This window comes from Panthera tigris, chromosome D1 (genome assembly GCF_018350195.1).
Source record: "Panthera tigris isolate Pti1 chromosome D1, P.tigris_Pti1_mat1.1, whole genome shotgun sequence".
Lineage (NCBI taxonomy): Eukaryota > Metazoa > Chordata > Mammalia > Carnivora > Felidae > Panthera > Panthera tigris.
The window spans coordinates 67,527,956-67,552,342 of record NC_056669.1 but is presented as its reverse complement, the minus strand read 5'-3'; the positions used below and the strand labels follow the sequence as shown (position 1 = coordinate 67,552,342).

Here is a 24,387-nt window from a genome sequence, read left to right as displayed (position 1 = left end):
CCGCGCGGACGCTGGTGGAAGCTCAGGCGCGTCCCTGGAGGGCGGGAGCCAGGGGCGGCCAGCAGGTGGGGCCCGGGGGCCGGACTCCGCCCGGCGCGCCCTCCCTGTTGGTCCGCGGCAGCGCAGCACCGGCCCCTCTCCCGAGCCGGAGCGCGATTGGTGGCGGCGCTTGTCGCTCGGAGGGGGCCGGGCCGCTCTGCTCCGCTGCTTTCCCCGCCGCCGCTGCTGCCGCCGCCGCCGCCGTCGCCGTCCTTCCAGCAGCGCGGGCCGGTCGGACCGCCCAGGCACCCCGCGCTGGCGATGGGAAACGGCGCGGCCGTGGACCCAGGTTGTGGCAAAGTTTCCCCGACGCGCGTATCCGGGCGCGCGGCTGCCGGCCACCCGTGACCGCTTCCAGAAGGGCTAGGAGATTTTTAATTTGGAAAAAATCCACCTCGTTTCCTTTGTCAAGCTCTCTCTCCGGGTGGCCAGCGGCGGGAGCTCCAAACTTGGGCACGGCGGCTCCACCGCAAGCAGCTCCGGCTGTAGGAGGACCTTGGGACTCAGGTGCTCGGGCGCCCAGCGGCCCGGGGCGGGCGAGGGGGTGTGCGCGCGCGGGGGAGTGCCGGCGCGCGGCGAGGAGGGTCCCCCGGGAGCTCTATATGGAGGAAGGAGCCCAGAATGGTGTGCACCAGGAAGACCAAAACTTTGGTGTCCACTTGCGTGATCCTGAGCGGCATGACCAACATCATATGTCTGCTCTACGTGGGCTGGGTCACCAACTACATCGCCAGCGTGTATGTGCGGGGGCAGGAGCCGGCGCCTGACAAGAAGCTGGAGGAAGACAAAGGGGACACCCTGAAGATTATTGAACGGCTAGACCACCTGGAGAATGTCATCAAGCAGCATATCCAAGGTACGGGCGCCCCGGGAAACTTGGGCCGCTCACCAGGCCCCGGAGTGCCCAGCGAAGCGCCGGGTGCGCTGGGGCGGGTGCGCATGTAGCCGGTAGCTGCGGGGTCTGAGGCCGCAGAAGCTTGGGGGGGCTGGGTGTGCGCTCTTGCCTGCGTGGGGGACCCTCGCTGTCTGCGGCGGTGCGCGCTTCTCCAGGGCACACGTGTGTGCGCGGGGCTCCACGCGCGGGTGTGTGCAGCTCACTGGCGGTGTGGGGGCGCGCTGCGCACGTGTCCAAATGTGCCCGAGACTCCGGGCTGGTTGCTCGCCGGCTCTCGGGATCGCACACAGGTCCGGCTCAGAGTGTGTACGTGCATGTTTGTGTGTGTACAAGAGAGAGCGGGCGCGGGCAGTCGAGCTCATTTGGTCCCTTGTAAGGGCCCACGGCGAGATGCTCGCGCGGCCCCAGCCTTTGGCATTTAGAACCCACAGGCTGCGGGACAAGCCTGGACTAGGAAGATTGCGTAGACCCAGCCCCAGCCCTGCTGTGCGCCGGTCCGTAGGCGCACAGGTCCGTTGGACCTGTAGGGGAAATCTGTGGCTGGGGTTGCCGCTTAAACCTATAGCGGTGCCCACCCCCACCACAACCAGCGGGTCCAGGACCCTCTCCAGGAGCAGGTGTCGACTCGTGGAAGAAGCACGGGAGCCTGGAGCTCTGTCCACTGCGGTGGCGCCTCCGCCCAGGACCGAGAGAATCCCCCCTGGGCTGCACCTTCCCCGCGGGGCCGGGCGAAAGCCGTTGCCTCCTTCGGCGAAAGCCGAAAGCTCCACTCCCAGGCCCAGGGCATTCCCAGGCCCAGGGAGCGGTTGGGGCGGAGCAGACAGACTCTCGCGGAGTGGTTCTTGAGTCTAAGGCTGCACGAGGTGGTTGCCCTCCATCTAGGCCAGGGCTGGGGTCAAGGGGAGGATGGCGTATGGGAGCCCTCCCGATGCAACCCTGTCCGATGTACTGTCAGAGGCAGGGGATGGAGAGCTCCCGGCTCCGCGGGGCACTGGTACTGGGTGTGCACACACGCGCGCGTCTCACCCGTTCACACTTCTCTTTTCGTCACCTCCCCACTTCCCCTGCTTTCTACCAGCGTGTGAGCTTCTGAAGGGCAGGGAACCTTGTTCACCTATAAACCTGGCAGGCCAGGCAGACTCTGGGTCCACTACCTAGCAGATCTTGTCAAATATCTAGCTGATGGAAGGCTTTCTCCCCCAGGAGCACTTTCTTTTGTTTACACGTGGGTGTCTGCACCTGCTGCCCCTGCCAGGGTAGAGATAGGCGCTGTGTCCACATTTCCCGCAGTAACCCCACATGTCCAGAATAGTTCCTTCCCAGGGGAGGTCCAGGTGAGTGCAGGAGAGGTGTACATATCCCTTGTGCTTTCTAACTAATGACTTCAAAACAAGCTCATGGCTTAGGGACACTTCCCTCGAAAGGAGACTGTTGACAGCTTCTCCTTCATACCTACCTCTGCCTCTCAAACTGGAACTGGGCTTAGCAGACCGATTTATCTATCTGATGGCCCCTGTTGCTGCTGTTTCTTACCTTTTCCATCCTGTAGGTTTGGACTGAAAATTAATCAGCAATAGAAGTACAGTGCTTGCCCCAGGGTGTTTCAGACTGTTCCCAGGGAGACACAAGGCCATACCTTACTTTGACGTTTCCAGTTTGCCCACAGGTTTTGAGAGATTTTCATTCACAGATTCCGCGTGAGTGTGTGTATATATATTCCTGAAAAATGATTCTCTTGTGCTTTCCAGTCTGCTCAGGGAGGAGGTGAGCAAGGTACTGCTTTGGGAAGCAGTGAGGAGACATTGTTAACCCATGAGCTCATCACAGAGCAGCCCCTATCATATTGAATGTGGACCATGTCACATGATTTATAAGGCTCTACATGAAAGTGAGTGCAGTTTTAAAGCTGAAAGGAGCCTTTGTGATTTTGTTCCCAGGAAACCTTATAACTACACATTGTTCGGAACTTTTAAATATATACCTGAAAAAATTGGGAGAGATGGGAAGCAAAGAGAGAACAGGATTCTTAAAACATACGTTGGTCTGGTTCTCTTGGGTATGTGCCCTGACTGTATATTAGGACTCCTGTGGATATTCAGAAATGACCAGGTTCTCAGGACAGAAAGGCGGAAGCCACAGGCTCTAGAGGGTGGGGAAGTGTCAGTGACTTGGGGAAGGCTAGATGGGAGACAGGTAGAGAGTGGAGGTGACTTGGTTGGCTGCGCCGTGATAGGCTAGTGTGACCAGTGACAGCCCTCCCAGTGGCCCTGGAGCCATCCAGAGCTAGGATTCAGGGGATTAAGTGAATTTAGAGATCTATGTTTAAGAGGCCTGCAAAGTTTGGGACTGGCCAAGTGCAACTCTTTGGAGGCAGAGGGTAGGGAAGGACAGTCAGACCCTGGTACTCAGTGATATACACTGTTCATGTGTATTCCACTGTTAAGTTTCCTCCAGTTAGTACAGCCTTTTGAGCAATCCAGCTTACTGTGCTGAGCTGAGGGAGAGGAGAATAAGGGGTAATGATAATGGCTGAAAATTATATAGCGCCCATTATGTGCCAGGCACTATTCCAAGGGCTTTATGTATATTGACTAATTTAATCATCACAACCCTGTAAAATAGGTAGTATTAACTCCATTTTACAGACAGAGATAAAGACTTGCCTGGGTCACATTACTGATACATGGGAGTTCAGGGATTTAAACCCAGCCCATCTGGCTTCAGGGTCTGTATTCTTCACCACATACTGTACTGTCTCCTTAGAGGGCCAGCAGCTCACAGGGGAAACAGCGATCCCCTGGAGTTACTTGATGATGGAAGAGGGCGTCAGAGTTAGAGACCTCAGAAGATGCCCAAGGAATGATGAAGTCAGAACCTGCCCACGTTGAGACTCTTCCATAGGTAAACTCAGGAAGCTCTGGGTTTTGTTTTATTTTATGTTGAGAGACAGAGGTTACTTTCACTTAAAAAGTGTTGGTGGAATACCCAGGACAGTTCCTGGCACATTCTGTAGAGCGTAGGTGTTGGATAGATGAATGGATGAATGAATGAGTGTATAATGTGGATGCCCAGTGCACCGGTTAGTCATTTATGAAAGCGTTTCCATTCTCAAATGAATGTTTTGCTTTGGAGCCTTGCTCAGGCTTCTTTTTGCTTTGGAAGGAAAGTTGTCCCGGAAACTGCAAATGTCACAAAATGTTCTGCAGAATGTGTCATAGGCCTTGCAATTAGAAGAGGCTTTGGAGCATCACCCTAGAGGTCTGTTCTAGTCATGACTGAAAAGTTTATTTTCCTCTTGGGGGTTGCAGTGATATTTCATTTTAATTTGTTTTCTGATTGAATGATTTAATTAGATGGTGTTTGGGAATCTCTTGGGAATGTAAATTGCAGTTTTGAAAAAAAATTTTTTTTTCAAATAGTTGGTAAGCGAGAGGGTGGATAGCTCCAGATTTCAAAAATAGCATCCTGTTGGGCTGGAGATAAGTGTTCGTACAGGTTCACTCTTCGGAGGAGAAAGATGGGATTGCTGGACGTGGTGAGGCGGATGAAGCAGAGGGTGTGTTGAAGGCAGCTTGTGTTTTGGAGAGCTTGGAACCTACTCAGTGTTGGTTCCTGTCTTATTTTGGAAGTCCCGTAGAAACTGAAACAGCTTTCTCCTTATCTTTTTCCTTCCTTCCTTCCTTCCTTCCTTCCTTCCTTCCTTCCTTCCTTCTTTTTTTAATGTTTATTTACTTTTGAGAGAGAGACAGAGTGTGAGTGGGGGAGGGACAGGGAGAGAGGGACACAGAATCCGAAGCAGGCTCCAGGCTCTGTGCTGTCAGCTCAGAGCCTGATGTGGGTCTCGAACTCATGAACTGTGAGTTCATGACCTGAGCCGACATCAGATGCTTAATCGACTGAGCCACCCAGGCGCCCCTCCTTTTCTTGATTAGTATCTTTTTGAATCTGTAAAAGAATGTGCCAATATTAAAGAAAATAATTAAAAATGTATAAAATTGCCTTGAATTCATTTTACTTTAACACATCTATTTTGCATTTGAGCCTTCCCTTCTAACTTTTCCCATCTGCCTCCGTATTTAAAAAAAAAGGTGTAGTCATGGTTTGCATGTAATTTCATATTTCACCTTTTTTCAGCTTGTTTTTTGTTAGAAGTATTTTTTCATGTTTGCTACATAGTATATTGATTCAGTCTTTATTTATTGGAGATCTAATATGTGCCAGGTAGCACAGTGGAGAGGTGACATTGGATATGGCAGTAAATCAAGACACTCCTGGACCCTGCCACTGTGGACTTGTTTTTAAAGAACAATAGATTCCCTCTTATTCAATACAGTTGGGCTTTAAGGTAGTTAATTGAAAAACTGAGTAAAGAAGAGAATAAAACAAAATAGTGCATATCTGCATTAAGTATTTTATTTTCATTTTATTTTTGAATATTTTGTACATTCATTTGCCAGCCTTTTGATGTTAAGGCCAAGGCTCGTCATTGGGCGGGACGGCGGGGGCCTTTCTGATCTTCTTCCTTGCATAAGCCACTTACATAATGTGCTGTTTTACAAAGACTGATCTCTACTTCTGTTTCCTTTAAAATTCATTGAGAACTTGAAGATGCTTATGAAGCAGCCTCTGTGTAGTAGCCTGAATTTCTACGACTTTTGCCTCATCCTTTGCAGTGATTTTGCTCACATGCAATTTGAGTGCTATTTCAGTGACTAGCTTTATAAAGTCTTTGCAAAGCAGTTAAATTAATTTTCTTAGAAACAACAGCTCTCATCTTTTTAGCAGTCATATTCCATTGGTTTCCAGAATATGTAATTAAATTAAATTATTCTGTTACAATGACAAGTACCAAAGGTAAAAACACATTTGGGAACAAACCCAGAGGACTGTTGGTAGCCAAACAACTCAGCCCTGAGCTGGAGATGTGAGTGGGGGCGGGAGAGAAAAGCTGACACAGAAGGACAAAGGCATCCTGGGGCTGGTTTCCCAGGGGGATTGAAAGCATGCTTCATTAGGAGAGGTGACAAAGCGGAGGGTTCTTAAAGAGAACTTGTACTGTATTTTTAATGACTGCATAATATTCCACCATCGGTATAACCATTATTGATTTAACGACTTCCCCATTACAGAACATTGGCTTTTCCACTACAATTAATGCAGAAATGAACATATCCACCTCATTTTTCTTCTTTTCAACTATCTTTAAGGATCTATTTCCAGATGTGCGATTACTACGGACTCCAAGAGTAGGAATAGTTTAATGAACGATTATTGTTAAAATCTTGCTACACAGCCACTTGCAATGTATTCTTGTACCAGTTTCATGGAACCTGGCCAGCATTGGTGGTATCATTTAACTTTTTCTGGGCAAAGGTAATCACTGTTAAGTGTTCTTTTGATTTGTACTCCTATGATTACTGTAGAAGTTAATAACTGCCCCCCTCCCCACCTACCCCTGTTACTTTCACCTTGTATTAGTGTCTTTTGCCAGTTTTTCTCTTGGGATATCAGTTTTTGTGATTTGTATATTATATATATGTATGGTATATTTACATAGATCACTAGTTATACACACACACACACACACACGGCCTGTATTCTATATTATGTACATATTTTTTGCTTTACATAGATGACTTAGGGCAGTAGTTTTCATACTGTGGCCCCAAGCAGCCCCAAGCTTCTGGAAGGTAGGATCTAGGACCTGACAAATAAAAGGGTCAACTGAAGTCTCCTGGACCCCTCCTGCACCCACATGCTCTCCTCCTCGCAGCCAGTGTATCTCCTCCTTCACATGCCTTATATTTGGTGTTCTATAGAATCTTTTATTTTTTAAAAGGCTGTGATTTTTTTTTTTTAAAGAAAAGGTTGAAAATCACTGTTTTGGGAGAAAAAGGCCTGACTATTACATTTTTGTGACGGATGATGGTAGCATAAAGAATTCAAGAGAGTAAACACATCTGAAAGGAAATTGAATTCCTGGGTAGTGTTTTTATAATATCTATTTACCCTTCTGAATACCATGATTAATAATGTATTACATTATATGACTAATTTCTAAATCCATTATCTTACTTCAGTGAGTCAAGATCATCCCAACAATGGGAGAAATGGATTATTAACTGCTTTTTGTTTCCTAAAAGTTTGTTAGGCATATTCTATGCATATTAATGTATATTAGGTCACTAAAAACAGGTTGCTTGCTCTGATTACAAACCATTTGTGGTCCCTAAAAGTCAGAAAATGTCCTAGGTCTGGATGTGGGGAGATTTTTTTTTTTGTCCCTTGTAGCTTTTGGATGTCACCTAGAATTGGCTGGTGTCCTTCTCATGTGATCCCTGACTTGGCATGGTTGTGAAGAAGAGGATATGATGTTTTCTGAGTGCTTGTGGAGTTTAGTTGAGGAAAGGGTGTCATTTAAATAGTAAAGCTATTTTTCCTTTGGAATGAACTATGGCGTGTGAAATTATATTAGTAACAGTGATTGATATTTTGAGAGTGCAAGAGCAGGATTTAGAAGTTGGGCCCAATTACCTTTATTAATAGCCCCAGACCGCATCTTCATGGAGTCGGGAAACCTTGCCAAAGAATACAACTTTTTTCCCATGGCCAAAGAATTCTCATTTTTATCCACAAGTGTGTAGGCTGTAAAATAAATGAATTCCACATTCTTTCCCACTCACTCGACATAAATTGTTATTTGCCCTTGATAAGTAGGTTGATGTAGAATCTCAAGGAGAATTCAGAATGAAATGTGGGAGAACCACAGTCTGGTTTCCTGGTCTGTGAGGGCCTTGAAGGTCAGCTGCAGTCACTTGGGCTATGCCGGTCTGTGTTTTTCCAAAGGTATTTATAGGATTCAGAGCCACATACAAGGTTACTGGACCATCTTCATTACCATCCTGTAGAATTTCTGACTTCACTTCACTTGGGAAGCCAAATGCCTTGGGGCCATTGCCTTTTGGAGGCTTGAGGGTCTCTTTAGGATTGTTGCCCTTTTTCATTACTTGGGTCCTGTCCAGGAGTCTAGGAGAGATGGCTGCCCTGTGGAGAAGCATATAGGAAGGCAGTCTAGTAGGAGGTGATGCTGCGCAGAAGGTTCTTTGTGGGAAGCACCAGGCTGAATGAGTGATGAATGTGGCCAGAAGGCAGTAAGATGGGATTTGGGAAGAAAGAGGATCACACATAAAGACGGAGGGGCAGAAACCCATAAATGTGAGACGGGCAACCGCAACAGAGTGCAAGGGGTGGAGGGGGCTAGGTCTGCTGGTTCATGATCCAGATGAAATGAGTGTTGCCCTCACTTTTCATGCTGGCCTTGAATGTCTCTCTGGCGCTGGGAGTCCTTGAGTTGGGTAGAGATTTGATTATTCCATGGTGCCTACAATTACCAGCTTATCAAATCTCAGTCTGCCTTTGGGGGTGGAGCAGCTCCGTTCCACAATGCTGTGGGTGAGTATGGAAGCGCTGAATGTTTTCCTTCTCCTCACACGCATGCCTTCACATGCAGGGCACACGCCCCAGGGTGGGGCCAGGATGGCGCATGTCCCTACACAGTGCACGCATTCTCACTCTGTCCTTTTTCCTCCCACTCGAGAAGCGGATTAGTATGCAAGAGAATGTGATAACCTTGAAATCCCTTCAACTTACTAGTTAAACTTAATCATTTGTATGTTTTGGTATTTTAGTTATTGTTAACGACCAACCACTGTACAACTGTTCCAATCTAAAATTTGTTGTGGTAGTAATCGGGAACAACTGCTGTCCTGGAGTCCTATTTGTGGGGCTGTGTACTTTTTATGGACCCAGCTGAGTGCAGCCAACTGGAACTTTAAGCAAGAGGATTCCTGATTATATGAACACTAACGCTTGGGTAGTTTTGCTGGCTACACGATTATGTCTTTTTCTTTTCTTTTAAAAAAATTTTTTGTAATGTTTGTGTATTTTTGAGAGAGAGATGGAATTCGAGTCAGGGAGGGAGAGAGAGAGAGAGAGAGAGAGAGAGAGACAGAATATGAAGCAGGCTCCAGGCTCTGAGCTCTCAGCACAGAGCACGTGGGGCTCGAACTCACAAACCGCGAGATCATGACCTGAGCCGAAGGCAGGTGCTTAACCGACTGAGCCACCCAGGGGCTCCTCCTCCCCCCTTCCCGCACCTCCCGCCGACTACAGGATTATGGACTAAAATATATTGCTAGGACAAATCGTCCCAGTGGGTATGGGGTTCTGATGTAGCTCTTTCACTGCCCATCATTCACCATCAGTTTTGTGAAGGCTTGCTTTTCAGAGATGAAACTGCCCTTAATGAAGCCTTGTGAAAGTCCTAAGTGTGCAGTCCCAATGAGACTGTGACAGGCTCTCCGTATGAGGCCACTGCTGAAATGGTGTTAGAGCCAGCAGATGGTTCTCTGGGCTACGTTTTGTTACTGCTTCTCTTCAGGAGTTCACAAAGTACTGTGTTTGGGAAGATCCAGAAGAGTGGTATCTGCACCCCTCTCCTTGGGACAGATGAGAACAATGAAAAATGATGTCTGAAGAGGAGGCTTAGGGCCACCTCTTTAGAATAGCCATTGTCCAGAGTTTAAGACAGAGGTGTAGCCCTGTTTAAGATTGCTGAGTATTGCATTTTAAGCCCTGGTGACTTGTTTGCTTAGCCCATCCATCTCTGTGTCCTGGGATGGACTTTTTTTTTTTTTTAATTTTTTTTAACTTTTTTTTTTTATTATTTATTTTTGAGACAGGGAGAGACAGAGCATGAACAGGGGAGGGTCAGAGAGAGGGAGATACAGAATCTGAAACAGGCTCCAGGCTCTGAGCTGTCGCACAGAGCCCGATGCGGGGCTCGAACTCATGGACTGCGAGATCATGACCTGAGCTGAAGCCGGACGCTTAACCGACGGAGCCACCCAGGCGCCCCTGGGATGGACCTTTAAAGGCCATTGAGATCCCAGAGAAATGGGAAGGTAATTCAGGGACCTGGGCAGGACAGGATTTGAATCCTGGACCCATAAGTGTTAGGCTAATAGCCTCTGGGACTTTAGGAGAACAGTACCAAAATTGCTTGAGCCAATGAATATAAGAGTAAGAAAGCTAAGAGGGGATTTGAAGCTTCAGAAGTGACAAATGAGAATCCTAGCCAAACCCTTGGCTTATTTTAAGAGCAACAGGCATATCAAGTATTGAAGACTGATTATATCAGGAGGCACGGAGAAAGAGAACTCCTGTGTGGCAAGGACTGGACTAGATGCTGTCCATGCGAGGTTGCTTTTTACCTTTGCAACGTGGACGGAGAGTTTTAGAGGTGAGGACAGTTAGACATAGACACTTAGAGAGTTTGCCCAAGGTCACACACTGGTACGTGGTGGAGACAAGAAGGGAACTTTCTAACATATATGCTCCCTACACAAGAAAAAGAAAAAGGTGAAAATCACAGAGAGAGGACCAGGAGATCATTCTGTTGGAGACTGTGTTCAAGTGTAAGCTCAGAGGCCTCAGGGCAAGTGGGGGACTGGTGGGGGTGGGGTGCCAGGCAGGTGGCTTGGTCTGTCCTTATGTAGGTGAGGAGCCTCGAGGTTGGGTGCCAGAGGCGGAGTCCTTGCTCTGGAAGGGTGAGCAAGCTGCTGCTCCGGAAGCTGTGGAGAGCCCTCTCTCTTGGATCATTGTGGAACATCATAAGCCCCCAGGAACTTGTCCTGCAGGACAAGCAGAAGGTGCCCGAGGCAAGCTAGAGCTCATTCCAATTCCACGTGGGACTAGAGAGCACTCACTGTGTGCCAGGCGCTATGCTGAGTGCTTTCCTGTCCATTGACAGAGTCGTGTGTCTTCTGGGGTGATCAATTTGTCCCATTTGCCCAAGATTTTCCCTGGGCATTGTTTTGTTTTTTAATTAATTTATTTATTTTGAGAGTGAGAGAGCATGAGTGCGTGTGAGTGGGGGAGGGGCGGGGGGGGGAGAGAGAGAGAGAGAGAGAGAGAGTGATAAAGAGAATCCCAAGCAGACTCCTCTGTCAGTGTAGAGCCTGAATGCAGGGCTCGAACTCACAAACAGTGAGATCATGACCTGAGCTCACATCAAGAGTCAAAATGCTTAATGGACCGAGCCACCCAGGTGCCCTAGGACTTTCCCTATTTTAAAACTGTAGTTCCTGGCTCCAAGGAAGCCCCTTGAACCCGGGAAAACCTGGATGGTTGGTCATCCTTATCTTCTCACACTGTTAAATTCTGTTTAATGGCAGCTCCTAGCATCAGGGCAAAAATAGCCCTTGTGATTACACCCTATCTGTGTCTTCTGGTCTCTGCTCTTGAACGTTGACTTTGTCCAAGAGTAGTAAAGAGGACAGTGAGGGTCCCAGCAGCCCCTGCCCCATTCTCTCTGCCCACACAGGCTGCCTCCTCTCTCCTTTGTTATTCCTCCCGCCTTGGCACTCTGTTTTTTAGCTGTCTGAGCCTCTCAGGATTTGGAAAGGAAAAAACAATTGCTGTAAAGGAAAGCTCTAATAAAGTGGTTTGGGCACAAAACATCAGCAGCTGTTTATTTGCCCAAAACAGTAGGAGTCTGTATTAATAACCTTGTGAGTTATATGCTGGGAAGTTAAAAGTAAGCAAAAATCTTACTTGAGACCCGCAAATGTGCCTTTATTCCTTTATTGAACTAATCTCTCTTCCTGTTTATGCTGGTGACATTTTCTATTATCCATGTGGAAGATCCTTCTTGATATTCTGCTCCAGATTTATTTAGCTCTGCCTTGGTTAGGGTCCCAGAGCTGAGGGGTTTTCTGGTTTCTTTTTATTGCAGTTATGATGCTTGGTGTTTATGTGGTTCCCACCTCAAAGGATCTTGACCAACGGGACAGGCGTTGTCTAATTAATCATCATAATATTTCCCTGATGGGACGGAAGGAGCCACGGAGGAAAGGGGGGGGTTGGTGGTATATGTGTGGGAGAGGCTTTAGACCTGCCTCTCAGTTCAAGGGCTTGGAACAGTGAGTCTTTTAACATTTTGGTTTCTTCCACATCTAAATCTCAGCTTAATAATAAACTGATCCTCTGATTTGCTTTATTTTCTAAAAGACTGTTTGGAGGAAAGTATACATTGTAGGGATTATGATGTAGACCCTCCAAGTCTATAATTGGGCTAGGCTTTTTTAAAAAATTTTAATGTTTATTTATCTTAGAGAGAGAGAGAGAGAGAGAGAGAGAGAGAGAGAGAGAATCCAAAGCAGGCTCCAGGCTCTGAGCTGTCAGCACAGAGCCCAATGTGGAGCTCGAACCCACAAACTATGAGATCACAACCTGAGCCGAAGTCAGATGCTTAACTGACTGAGCCACCCAGGTGCCTGGGCCAGGTTTTTAAAAAAATATTTTACTAGAATCTGGAGATTTATATTCGAGGGGAAATGTAATGGAAAGTGGATACAAGAGACTTTTATCAAAGATTCAGAAGTTGGAAAAAGAAACCAGTGAGGAAGTGTTGTAGAAATAGGCCCAAAGTTGTCTGGAGAAGAGATGGGAGGAAGAAGAGAATTAATGTTTGTTGAGCATCTCTTGCGTGCTAAATGCTTTGCATGTGTTACATCACTTTAACCTTGTAAGGAACCTTGTGGGATGCTGTTAGTGCCATTTTACAGATGAGGAAATCCAGGCTCAGCAACTGTAGTTAACTTGTCCAAGATTATGTGCTTACTAAGAGGTAAAACCCCATTACTTTGCTAAGCCCCTTAGTAACAGGTCAGGGATCCTCTTGTTTTTCTGCTGTAGCGATGCTGATCAAGAGAAAGCAAGCTTATCCCTTACTTTCAGCAGAAAGTTTGCAGATGAGACTGGAAGAAAGATTCATGACAGAAGCGAGGCCTTGAGATGGGTTACCAAGTGGCTGTTTTGTTGGTATCCTTCCCTGGAGACACAAGAGGATGCCTGTGCCAGGAGCTGGCCGGGACTGAGCACTCAGGAAAGCTGAAAGAGGCTCCAGGGCATGGCCCTTTGAAGCCAACAGTATCATTTTTTTCAGGAGAGGACTTAGTGTGAGCAAGCCCATCTCCTCCACTCACTCAGACCTAAGGTTTTTGGGGGTCCTCCAGGCTCAGGGAATGGGGTCGGGTGGGGGACTATGGAAGGGACTGGTGCACACAAAAGAAACAGCAGACATGTCCGAGTTTGCCAGGAACTTCCCATTTAATTGAGGAAATGGAATATTCAGGTAAAGTGGATATAACGGTGGGCCCCCAGCTCTGTGGGAAGATATAGGAGGTGGACTCCAAGGCTGGCATTAGTTTGGATCCTGGCAGGGTGCCAGCAGTTGGGGGTGGGGCATGAGATGGTTGGGAGAAACTACAGACCTGCTTCCAAGTTCCTATTCTTCCCCAATATGACTGGGAATTTGACAGTGACCTGATACGTACTCCTGCTTTCTGTTGGTCACATGCTCAGATCCTTCCCTTCCATCATCCAACCAGCATTTATTGAGTGCCTAGCAAGTGCTGAGGGTACATCAGTGGAACAAAGACAAAAATATAAAGGAGTTGTAATTAAATGAGATGATCAGGAGCTGTCCTGTCAGCAAGGACTTGAAGAAAGTTAGGTGTGAACTCTGCCTGGGGGAAGAGATTTCGAGGTGGAGGGAACAGTGTAAAGGCCCTGGGGTAGGAATGTGCCTGGTGTGTTTGAGGAACCGTGAGTTAGCTAGTGTGGCCAGAGCAGAGTGATTATGGAAGAAAGGGTTGGGGGATGAGGCCAGAGAAGTGCTGGCTGGGGAGCAGATTGTGCAGGCCTTGGAGGCCACTGTGGGAGAAATGGGGAGCTATGGGTAGGGGTTAGCAGAGAAGCCCAGCTTTTAAAGGCATCAATCCAGGCTGTTCTGTGGCTACTCCCTGAGCACTCTGCAAGGGCTTGACTCTGTGCCAGGCATGTCAGGAGATGAAAAAATATATAGGACATGGTTCTTTCCTTTAAGAAGCTCATAATCAGGCCTAGAAGACAATACAAGAAACCACTGAAGATCTTTTGCAAGCTAACTAGTGTAATGAGGGTTAAAATTGAATTCTAGAAGAGTGCATCATCAGAACGGACTTCCTGGAGGAACTGGGGCTTATGACACATCTCGGAAGAATGAGGAGGATTAAGAGGAATGGAGCAGGGAAGATCTGGAGAGGGTAAGCTCAGATCTTAACCAGCAGTTACCTGCGCCTCTCATTTAATGTGGGGAAAAGCATGCAGGCAATCGGTGGCTGGAATCGGCGCTGCTGTTTTCAGGGTGGGTGACCTTGTGCAAGTCTCTTCGCTGTCCTGTGCCTCAGTTTCCCCAGCTGTAGAAAGGAGGGCGGTTGCTCCGTAAACACTGTGGGATCGTTGTGCTAATGAAATGAGATGCCATGCGGGAAAGCACCCCCACCCTGCCTGTCATGGAGCAGGCATAGGGGCAGGAAGCACATTCTTTTCTTCAGGCTTCCTCCTTTCCCTCTTTCCTTCATTTCCACTATCTTTCCTTCTTGGAGCTCACATAGAAAACACGATCAGGAATGTATTTTCTGGTTGTAATGCCTAGAATAGCAGATTTGAAGCCCATTTCAGTGCCATTAGACATGATGTGTGTGCTAAGACTTCCCCAGTTACATCTAGCCTGAGAAGGTCAGTAGTGAGATGAGAGGGGAGCCTGAACTAATGCTAATACTCAAGTGTCTCCGTCTGACTTGCCTACTTCTCTGAAATTCTAAGCCTGCCAGCCTGGGGACCTGCTCCTGTTTGTAGAGAAATATTTGTTTTGTAAAACCCACTTGGCATTGCAGTGGGCAGCAGACCATGTCAGGAATGTGCTATGTTTGTAGGAAGCTTGGCTGGTGGGAGAATTATGCAAGGTGCCCAGTTACCTGGTCAGAGTCTCATTTCCCCAGTGATGGATGGGAAGGACTCTCCCCGATGACGGAAGGAGAGTCTCCTTAAGGAGAGACTTGGGTTTTTGTGTGTGTGTGTTTTGACCTGCTGACAGAATTGCAGTCACGTCAGCCTATCTTCCCACCAGGGTGAATTTGATTTAATTCAAAGCAACGTGACTTATAATTTCGATTGCAGGCAGGAAGGTGTGATTTAAGACAATTGTCAGGGAGACTCAATTTAATCTTTTCTTTCTGCCCCCTCTACAAAATGTGTATTTTGTTGTGTGATATAATTTTAATATACATTCTTTACAACTCAGGATAGATGTAGTTTCACATCAGGAAGCTCCACTCTACATTTTTTTTTCTGTTAGTACTTAACTATTTAAAGTGCTTGTGAAGAAGATTATAATGACAGCAGAAAACTGAGGGATGGTTTTGCTTTCTTACTAGAGAGAATTGTAATAAATAACTATGAAACCTCCTGGGCGATTGCCATTTCTTGATTAGCAGGGAGTGTTTGGGTCACAGAAAAATAATTGTTGTATTTACCTAAAACTGTACAGTTGTGAATCTTAAGTGTTTTTCAACAACATCCAGTTGTTTTTAGCAACACAGGCATAAGGATTTTTGAGTCTGTAATTACTTTCAAAGTACAGAAAGTTGCCTTGATTTTTATAAATTGAGAATTAAATGTCTTATTTCACCCTGGTCCATATTAGGAATGTATGGTATTGTTGTACAGCTCAGTGCAGCCCTTCCCTCTTTCCTCATCTATTAGCAAAGAAGGCTGAGATTTTTCAAGTTGTATCTCAGTTGGGAAAGCTCTAGCCTGGTAAAGATCTAGAAAGATCTTTACTTAGAATCAGAGCATGCTAAAGCCCAGAAGTAACAGCACCCACACCCTCAACCTGTTTGCTGAGGGATCCAAGCCCCAGTACAATTTGGTGACTGTACTGGCGGCCCTCCCCTGGGCCCTGGAGACTTTGGGATGGGGATGGAGAGGTCTGAATCAAGTCTGGAAAGTTTCCCTCTACATCCTTTTACTTCTTTCAACCTCAGAAGAAGCTTCTGCAGTGGGAAAATAAACCCTTGGTTATATATTCTCAGATGAAGCCAGATGCTTAAGGGACAAGGGATGGATAGATTTCCTTAGATGGGGTCTGAGGGGATCCCTTAGTCCCCTCTCTATGGCCTATCTGAGTGCCTGGGGCTGGCACTCTACTGCCTGGGATCATCTTAAGGATTGAGGACACAGCTGTAAGCAGGACCTGACTTCGGTTCCCAGCAGTACGTGGCAGCTCCTGGAGATGCGACCTCTATACTGGGAGCAGACTTCTTCCCAGCTTTCCAGATCCCAGTGGTGGTGCCCATGAAGGAGGGGCAGAGATTTTACATCAGGAAGAGGAAATGAGAGAAAATTGACACTTATCGGTCACTGACTAGATGTTTGGCATGGTTTAATTCACTTCATCTTATATAAGCTTTAAAATAAGCCTGTGAAATCATTAGCCCCATTTTATAGATGAGAAAGTTGTACTGTACTGTAACGATTAATTTGCTTTTCTCATTACATTCTGGGTTCCTTGAGGGTGGACAGAGTCCTAATTTTTCCAATTTCCTGTTTGGTACAGTGGCAGGCATGTAGTTGGGGCTAAGTAGGAATTTGTTGAGTGACTGAATGAATAAATAAGCAGGCCTGCCTGAAACCACTTAGTAAGAACATTCATAGCCAGGTATCTGGCTTCAAAGCTGTCTGGAAGGGAGGCCAGGGGACTGAAGAACTGATTCTCATCCTTCCAGGCTTAGGGGTGGCTTGCACGAGGCTGTCTCAGGCTGTGTCCTCCTTCTGGGTCAGAGACAGGAAAACACGCATTTCTCAGGTCTCTTTTAAGGCACCTCACAGCTCATACTGTCCTAGCAAGGTTTAATCAAAGGGAAGCAGCAGCTCAGTAGAATGTGTGTGTGTGTGTGTGTGTGTGTGTGCTCACGCGCGTGCAAAATGTGCTTTCCTGCACTGAGATCCCCCAGGAATCAGCTGGTGAGAGGAGTGTGAAGCCTTCAGGGGACCCTCGATATCTTTATTTTAATAAAGCTGTCACTTGTGGTCACTTTCAAATGAAAGCAATCTTGTAGGTACAGAAGGGGAAAAACAAACCTGCACCAAAAAGTGGAGAAAAATGCCAGAAAAGATGTAGCTGAACAGGGAAGCTCTGCTCCAAAAGGAGGGACAGAGTTGGGGTCACTTAAATGGATACCTAGGGAGCCCATGAGAAGTTGAAAGCATAGCTTAATTTCTAAGAAAGGATCGAGAATTCCTCGGGGCCCTAGGAGCTAAGGGAAAGTTGGCCTTTGGCTTCCCAGTCCAAGTGGCAGCAGCTTGGGCTCCTGTCCACGCCGAGGCCTGTGAGAACCTCACAATGGATCCCACCATCTTGAGGTGGCTTTTGGGTGACAGTAGTAAGTTGGGACCAGCTCTTCCCACACCCAGGAGGGAGGTGGCAGCAACTTCCTGCCTAGAGGAGGAAGAATTCTCAGAGGGGGCCGCTCTGGACTCAGGAGGGCATTTTCTCTACTCCGCTGTCACAGGTCCTTGGGCACCAAGGGCGGAAGTTGGCGCAGTAGCGGAACTAGAAATTGGGCAGGCTGAGCCTCTTGGTTCCCTGGTGGCCACCTGTGGAATAACCCCCCCATGGGTGTCAGTTTGGGTTGGGACCCGTAGGCCCTTCACAGCAGCCCCGCGCACCTTCACCCACCTGCTGCCGTCAGCAGGCCCAGGAAATGGGCCCAGGAAGAAGGTTCTTCTCTGACTTGGCCCACTGGGACAGATCAGCCCATTAGCAGGAACCACAGAGTACTGTGATTTTTCTTTTCCTATTACTCCCTGATATTTTCAATTTTAAAAGAATCATTTAAACAGTAGGGTAGAAGAGGGTGTAGTAGACATAGGGGAAAAATGGAAAATGTCATTTAAAAATGACTATTCCATTCTTTGTTACCTCAGCAGGCAGATGGCTGCCTCACCTTTTGCCCATGGCCAGGAGCAATAGCCTGATGGGTCAGCCGAGGAGAGCAGTGATTTTATTTTTCTTTTCATTTCAAACAGATTGCGTAGCCCTTGGGGTGTGGGGGACCGGTGGAATGAAACTCTGGGCTGGGAAACTAATTATGCCTCCCTGCATGGCTGAGCTAGTTAATACCAAACTGTCATTGAGGCTGATTCTTCCCTGGGGCAGAAAAGCTTCCCAAATTCCTTATCTCTTTCTCTTTGCCTTGGGAGTGGAGGCCTTTTGGTTTTTGCCAGCTTGAGAGGACAGGAACAACATTCAGGAAGCTTCTGGAAGCTCTGAAATGGTGCTCTGGGTTCTGGTTCTAAACATGCCCTTCTGATACACAGCAGCTTTACCTCTACCAGCTCAGATGAGGTGCTGAGTTTTAGTCAGATAAACTTGGTTCAAATTCTGGTGTGCCACTCATTGGTATGATGTTGCCAGAGGCCGTCCAGAGTGTCTAGGACCGTGAACAGATTGTGTGTCCACCCCTTCCCTCCCCACTCCCCGGTAATGTGGGCTCAACGACAGGTCACCTGAGTAGTAAGCCTGCCTCACTTTACTGATCCTAAAACTGAGACCCAGCCAGGTACATGGCATGGTCAGGGTGGTGTCACCAGTGGAGACCACACATGATGACAGACAATCAGAAATTCAATAATCCTTTTAAATGGAGTTTTAACTTATTAAACACACCAATGCACTTCCTTGAAAACTGGTCACACATATATGACTAAGACATATTTATTCAATCTATAGATAGTAAACTCACTATGCTTTGCAATAGCTCTGACTCAAGTACTTTCTGCCCTCTTCCCCCTATTCTGGAGATCTGTGGCTCATAGTCCATGTAGTCCCCAGCTAGCCAGGTGTCTCAAATTGCAGTGGATCCAATAAAATCTATGAGTCTTTAAGGACAGAAAAAGGATTTTAAATATTGGGTAGCAGCATTTAAAAATATAGCCTTTGTGTCAATGTGAAGATCATGAATATTCAGTTTGTACACAATCTTGAGCAATTAGACAGATGCATATTTCCAGGGAGGGTGTGTTATCCTGATGGCTGAGGGGATTGGGGCTGTCTGTCATTTCAAAACCAGATTTCCCTGGTGACTTCAGAGTCTGATTTTAAGAACATTTGGGAATGAAGTGTCAGAGACAGCCCTATTAACTTTCCCCAACTTTGCCAGGCTGCATTCCCCTTGCCTACATTCATAGATCTAGGCTTTAGCTGAGAAATTCCCAAGTTGCCCAAGAGAGAAAAGTAGATTCTGAATGCATAGGTGATGGCTGATTCAGAGTTGAAACAAAGCAGCCCATTTCCAGCCTTGGAGGATGGGTGTTACATGGCAAGACTTAGTCTTGGCTGCTGGTGTTTTTTCTTTAGAGCCCAGTCCCTCCATGTTAAATCCCTATTAGAATTAATTGATTGTCTTTGGAGAAGCACCAAATGCAAGTTGAGATGGTTGATGGGAAGACATGGCTTAGAACTGTCCCCTTTCAAAGGAGACTTTGTATCAGCCAGGAATCCCTTCTAGCTGTCCAGGAGAACCAGAGTTTTAGCAATTATATATCCCCAGGTTTTCTGGGGCAACACATTTTCACATATTCTGATCTGTTGTCCCCAGAAACCGTATAAATGAATTGTAAATTCTAGTATTTCCAACATTTACTGCCCTTCTGGTTCCCGTACCTGGAAGCTGTACAAAGCCCTTGCCAGAGCACATGTCCCTTATTTTTAATTTAGAAAATACAGCTACAGTGAAGTAAACAGAGCACTGGTAAATGGAGCCAGCTGTTTCCTCAATCAGTCTTTTTTTCAGTGCAAATCATGTGGGGTTAGGAGAAGCACTTTAGGGATGGCAGTATGAGGAGCTCTGTGGATCCTTTCCCCAGTGATACAAACATAACTGGTGAAAATGATTTTATTATTTTTTTCTTTTTCTTTTCTTTTTTTAAAATTTAAATCCAAGTTAGCTAACGTATAGTATAATAATGGTTTCAGGAATAGAATTGAGTGATTCATTACTTAATTTAACACCAAGTGCTCATCCCAACAAGTGCCCTTCTTAATGCCCAACACCCATTTAGCCCACCCCCTCCAGTAACCCTCAGTTTGTTCTCTGTCTTTAAAAGTCTCTTATGGTTTGCCTTCCTCTCTGTTTTTATCTTATTTTTCCTTCCCTTCCTCTATGTTCATCTGTTTTGAAAATTATTTAAAGAACCCCAGCCATTTAAAGTCTCTGAAAGTTGTTCTGTGTGCATACATGAAATGGAGAAATACTTATTCAAGAAAATCTACTAAACCTCAGTTAGAACAGCAACACTGTGGCTTTTGAGACATGATCCTGCTCCCCCTTTGAACTCCAGTTCACAGACAGAAGCTGTTCTCTGGGTAGATGTGGAGAAGATAGGGTTTCCTTTTCCTCCTAGCTCCTATTCTAGGGCTATAGTTTCTTTTCAGGAGGCACAGGCCACTGCATTTCTCGTCTCTTCCAGCTCTGTGTTGCAGAAGCTTTATTACATGCAAGCATGGCTAAGTCTGGGGCTGCTTTCTGCCACCCAACCCCCTCTTGTAGGGTAGAAACTCTACCCCAGGCCAAGAATACTGGGTTGTAATCACCACCACCCCAGCTCACACATAAAGTGAAGTTTCCATGCCAGGAGTGGCCGTTCAAGAAGACCAGTGGCTACTATCTCCACCCAGCACCACACACGTAGAGCAGGCATGTCACTCTGAGAGAATCAGGCTGTGGTTCCCACCGCCCCTAGCTCCAGAGCAGTGGTACAGAGATTCTGCCTAGGAGAAGAGGCAGGCTAGAAGAACAGAGTTCTATTGCTCTCCCTGAAGGAACTGACTTCATTTGGAACAAAGTGTGAGGAATTTCAAGCTTGAAAGCATTTAAGAGGAGGCTGGTAGCTCCTTAATAGCAACAAGAGCTGCAGTAGGTCAGCTAGACCAGCTAGAAGTTTAACAGAGAGACCCAGAGAAAGAGACATCTGAGAAGAACTGTCCTGTGGGGTTAAAACAAGCCTCAAAGATTGACTTCAAAGGCAAAGAAGCCTGCAAAGGAGCCTGAATTTAAGTGTTTCAGACTGTGGAGAAATTTATACCTAAAGTCACTATTGAAAATCAGTTGATGAATGGATAAAGAAGATGTGGTGCGTGTACACACACACACGCACACACACACACACACACACACACGGATGTAATGGAATACTACTCAACTATGAAAAAGAATAAAATCTTGCCATTTGCAACAATGTGGGTATAACTGGAGGGTATTATGCTAAGTGAAATAAGTCAGTCAGAGAAAGACAGACATCATATGTTTTCACTCATATGTGGAATTTGAGAAACTTAACAGAAGACCATAGGGGAAAGGAAGGAGAAATAAATTACAAACAGAGAGGGAAGCAAACTATAAAAGACTCTTAACAGAGAATGAACTGAGGATTGATGGGGGTGGGGGGTTGGGAGGATGGGAAAAATGGGTGATGGGCACTGAGGAGGGCACTTGTTAGGATGAACACTGGATGTTGTATTTAAGTGATGAATCATGGGATTCTACTCCAGAGGCCAATACTACACTGTATACACTGTATGTTAGCTAACTTGATGATAAATTATTTAAAAAGAAAAAGAAGAAAACAATAGAGCAGTCAGGTAGCAATTAGTGGAGGCTAACAGCTAGATGTGATTCCAATAGGGCAGTCCAGCCAGAAGCTTCACAGGGAGATAAGTGAAAGTGATAGTAAAACGAAACAAAATAAAACAAACAAAAAACAAACAAGCCAAAGGGCCCTGCTAAACCACTGTCACCCTAGGGGCCTGGGTAGGGGGTCAGGAACATTGCGCACGTGGCCAAAGATACAGTCTCCGGGGATTGACATTAGAGACTACACACTTCGTGGGGTAAAGGATTCACAGAACTAGACCATCTAAATCACTAAACAACTAAGCAAACAACACCCACATGTCCTGAGTGATCATATCCAGAGTGGCTAAAATAAGTTATCTCAAATGTCTGGTTTTCAACAAATACTTAAGAGACATCAAAGACAGGGGAACATAACAGGGGGGGAAAGCAGATAACAGAAACTGTCTTTGAGGGGACCTGGATGTTGGACTTACCAGACAGACTTCAAAAGTAGTTATTCTAAATTTGTTTAAAGAACTAAAGGAAATTTTGATGGAAGAATAGAGGGGAGTAGGATGACAATATCTTACCAATAGGGAATATCAATAAAGATAAATAAAGAACACAGTTGAAATTCTGGACCTGAAAAGTATGAAAAAAGTGAAAAAATTCACTAGAGGCATTTAAAATGAGATTTGAGTTGACAGCACATTTAAAGATAGATCAACAGAATTTATGAAATCTGAAGAGAGAGGAAAAACAAATGAAGAAAAGTGAGCTGAGCCTTGGAGAAATGGAGGACGCCATAAAGTGTACCAGTGGCATGTCTGCTAAGAGACAATGAGAAAACCTTGAAAGCAGAGAACAGAACTCCCCATCACCTGCAATAAGGTTAATAGTATATTTCTCATCAGAAACAATGGAGGCTGAGAATCTTATATATAGCAAAACTATCCTTCAAAAACAAAGGCAAAATAAAGACATCTCCAGATAAATAAAACTGAGAGAATTTGTTGCTATCAGCTCTACCTTATAAGAAATACTGAAGGATATTCTTCAGGCTGAATGCAAGTGGCACCAGACAGGAATTCACATTTACACACACAAAAAAATAGAGAGTACCAGGAAGTGTACATTATAAACAATTATAAAAGTATAGTTCCATATTTCTCATTTCTTCTCTTAAGAGATTTTAAGAGGAATTGCATAAAGCAGTATATATCATATAATGGTATTGCTGGCATATAACATATAGAAATGTAATGTATTTGACAATAATAACACAAAGGCACAAAAATGGAGAGGAGAGACTAAAGCTACATAAGGAGTAAAGTTTCTATATTTCATTAGAATTAAGTTAAGAGGCTTGGATGGATTAAGATGTATATTGTAAACTCTAGATCAGCCACTAAGAAAATAATCCAATAAATGCAGTTAAAAATCATTAAAGAAATTGAAATGTTCTATAAGAAAATATTCATGTAATTCACAAGAAAGCAGTTAGGAGGAATACAAGAACAAAAAAATTGATGAGCCATAGAGAAAACAAAAAGTAAAATTGCAGGTGTAAATCCAACTATATCAATAATAATATTAAATGTGAATGGATTAAACTATCCAGTCAAAATGTAGAGATTGTCAGACTAGATGAAAGCACAGATGCAACCATATACTGTCTATAGGAGATATACTTTTGATTCATATATAAATTGTTTGAAGGGAAAAGATGGATAAAGATGCAACTATAAGAAAGCTGGTGTGGCTATATTAATATCAGACAAAATAGACTTTAAAACAAAAATATGTTGTTAGAGATAAAGAGGGACATTTTATAACAATAAAAGCTTCAATCGATCAAGAATATATTAGCAATTATAAACATATATGCACTTAAGAACAGAGCCCCAAAATATATGAAATAAAAACAGAAATAATTTAAAGGAGAAATAGACTATTCAACAAAAATAGTTGGAGATAATACCTCCTTTAAATCATGAATGACACAATTAGGCAGAAGTACAAGGTATCTATGAAACACTTCGCTCAACAAAGGCAGAATACATATCTTTCTTAAGCACATGTGGAACATTCTCCACAGTCCATCATATGTTAGGCCATAAAATAAGCCTTGAGAAATTTATAAGGATTGAACTCTTACAAGTACATTCTCTGACCACATGGAATGAGGAATCAATAAGAGAAGGAAATCTCAGGAATTCACAAGTATGTGGAAATTAAACAACATACTCCTAAATAATGGACCAAAGAAGAAATCAAAAGGGAAGCCAGAAGTTGTAGCCCTACCTCACTCCGTACACAATAATTAGCTCAAAATGACCATAGACCTGATTACTAGAGCTAAAACTAGAACATTCTTATAAGAAAACAGTCATAAATCTTTGTGATCTTGGGTGGGGCAAAGGCTCCTTAGATGTGACATCAAAATCACAAGTGACAAAAGAAAAAAATAGATAAATTGAACTTTATCAAAATTAAAAGCTTTCGTGCATCAAAGGATACTTTTTGAGTGAAATGATAAACCACAGAATTGGAGAAAATACTTGGAAATTATGTCCCTATTAAGGGAGTGATATTTAGAATATATAAGAACTATAATCCACTCATAAATAAATAACCAATTAAAAAAGAGGCAGAGTGTCTGAATAGACATTTCTTCAAAGAAGATATACAAATGTTTAATAAGCACATGAAAAGATGCTCCACATCGTTAGCTATTCAGGAAATGCAAATCAAAAGCACAATGAGGTATGACTTTACACTTACTAGGATGGCTTTAGTCAAAAAGACAAATAATACTGAGTGTTGGTGAGAATGTAGAGAAGTTGGAATTCTCATAAATTGCTGGGGGCAAAATGGTGCAATCACTTGGGA

At 45.1% G+C, this 24,387-nt stretch overlaps 1 protein-coding gene across 1 annotated transcript in view; it reads left to right on the top strand.

Moving 5' to 3' along the window:
- The first annotated feature begins 250 nt into the window (after positions 1-250).
- GALNT18 (polypeptide N-acetylgalactosaminyltransferase 18) overlaps positions 251-24,387 on the top strand; it is a 352,446-nt gene continuing 328,309 nt past the window's right edge. Inside the window, exon 1 of the mRNA XM_042957905.1 lies at positions 251-895. Within this exon, the coding sequence (XP_042813839.1) occupies positions 661-895 (235 nt within the window). The 5' untranslated portion in view covers positions 251-660. The remainder of the gene's footprint in view (positions 896-24,387) is intronic.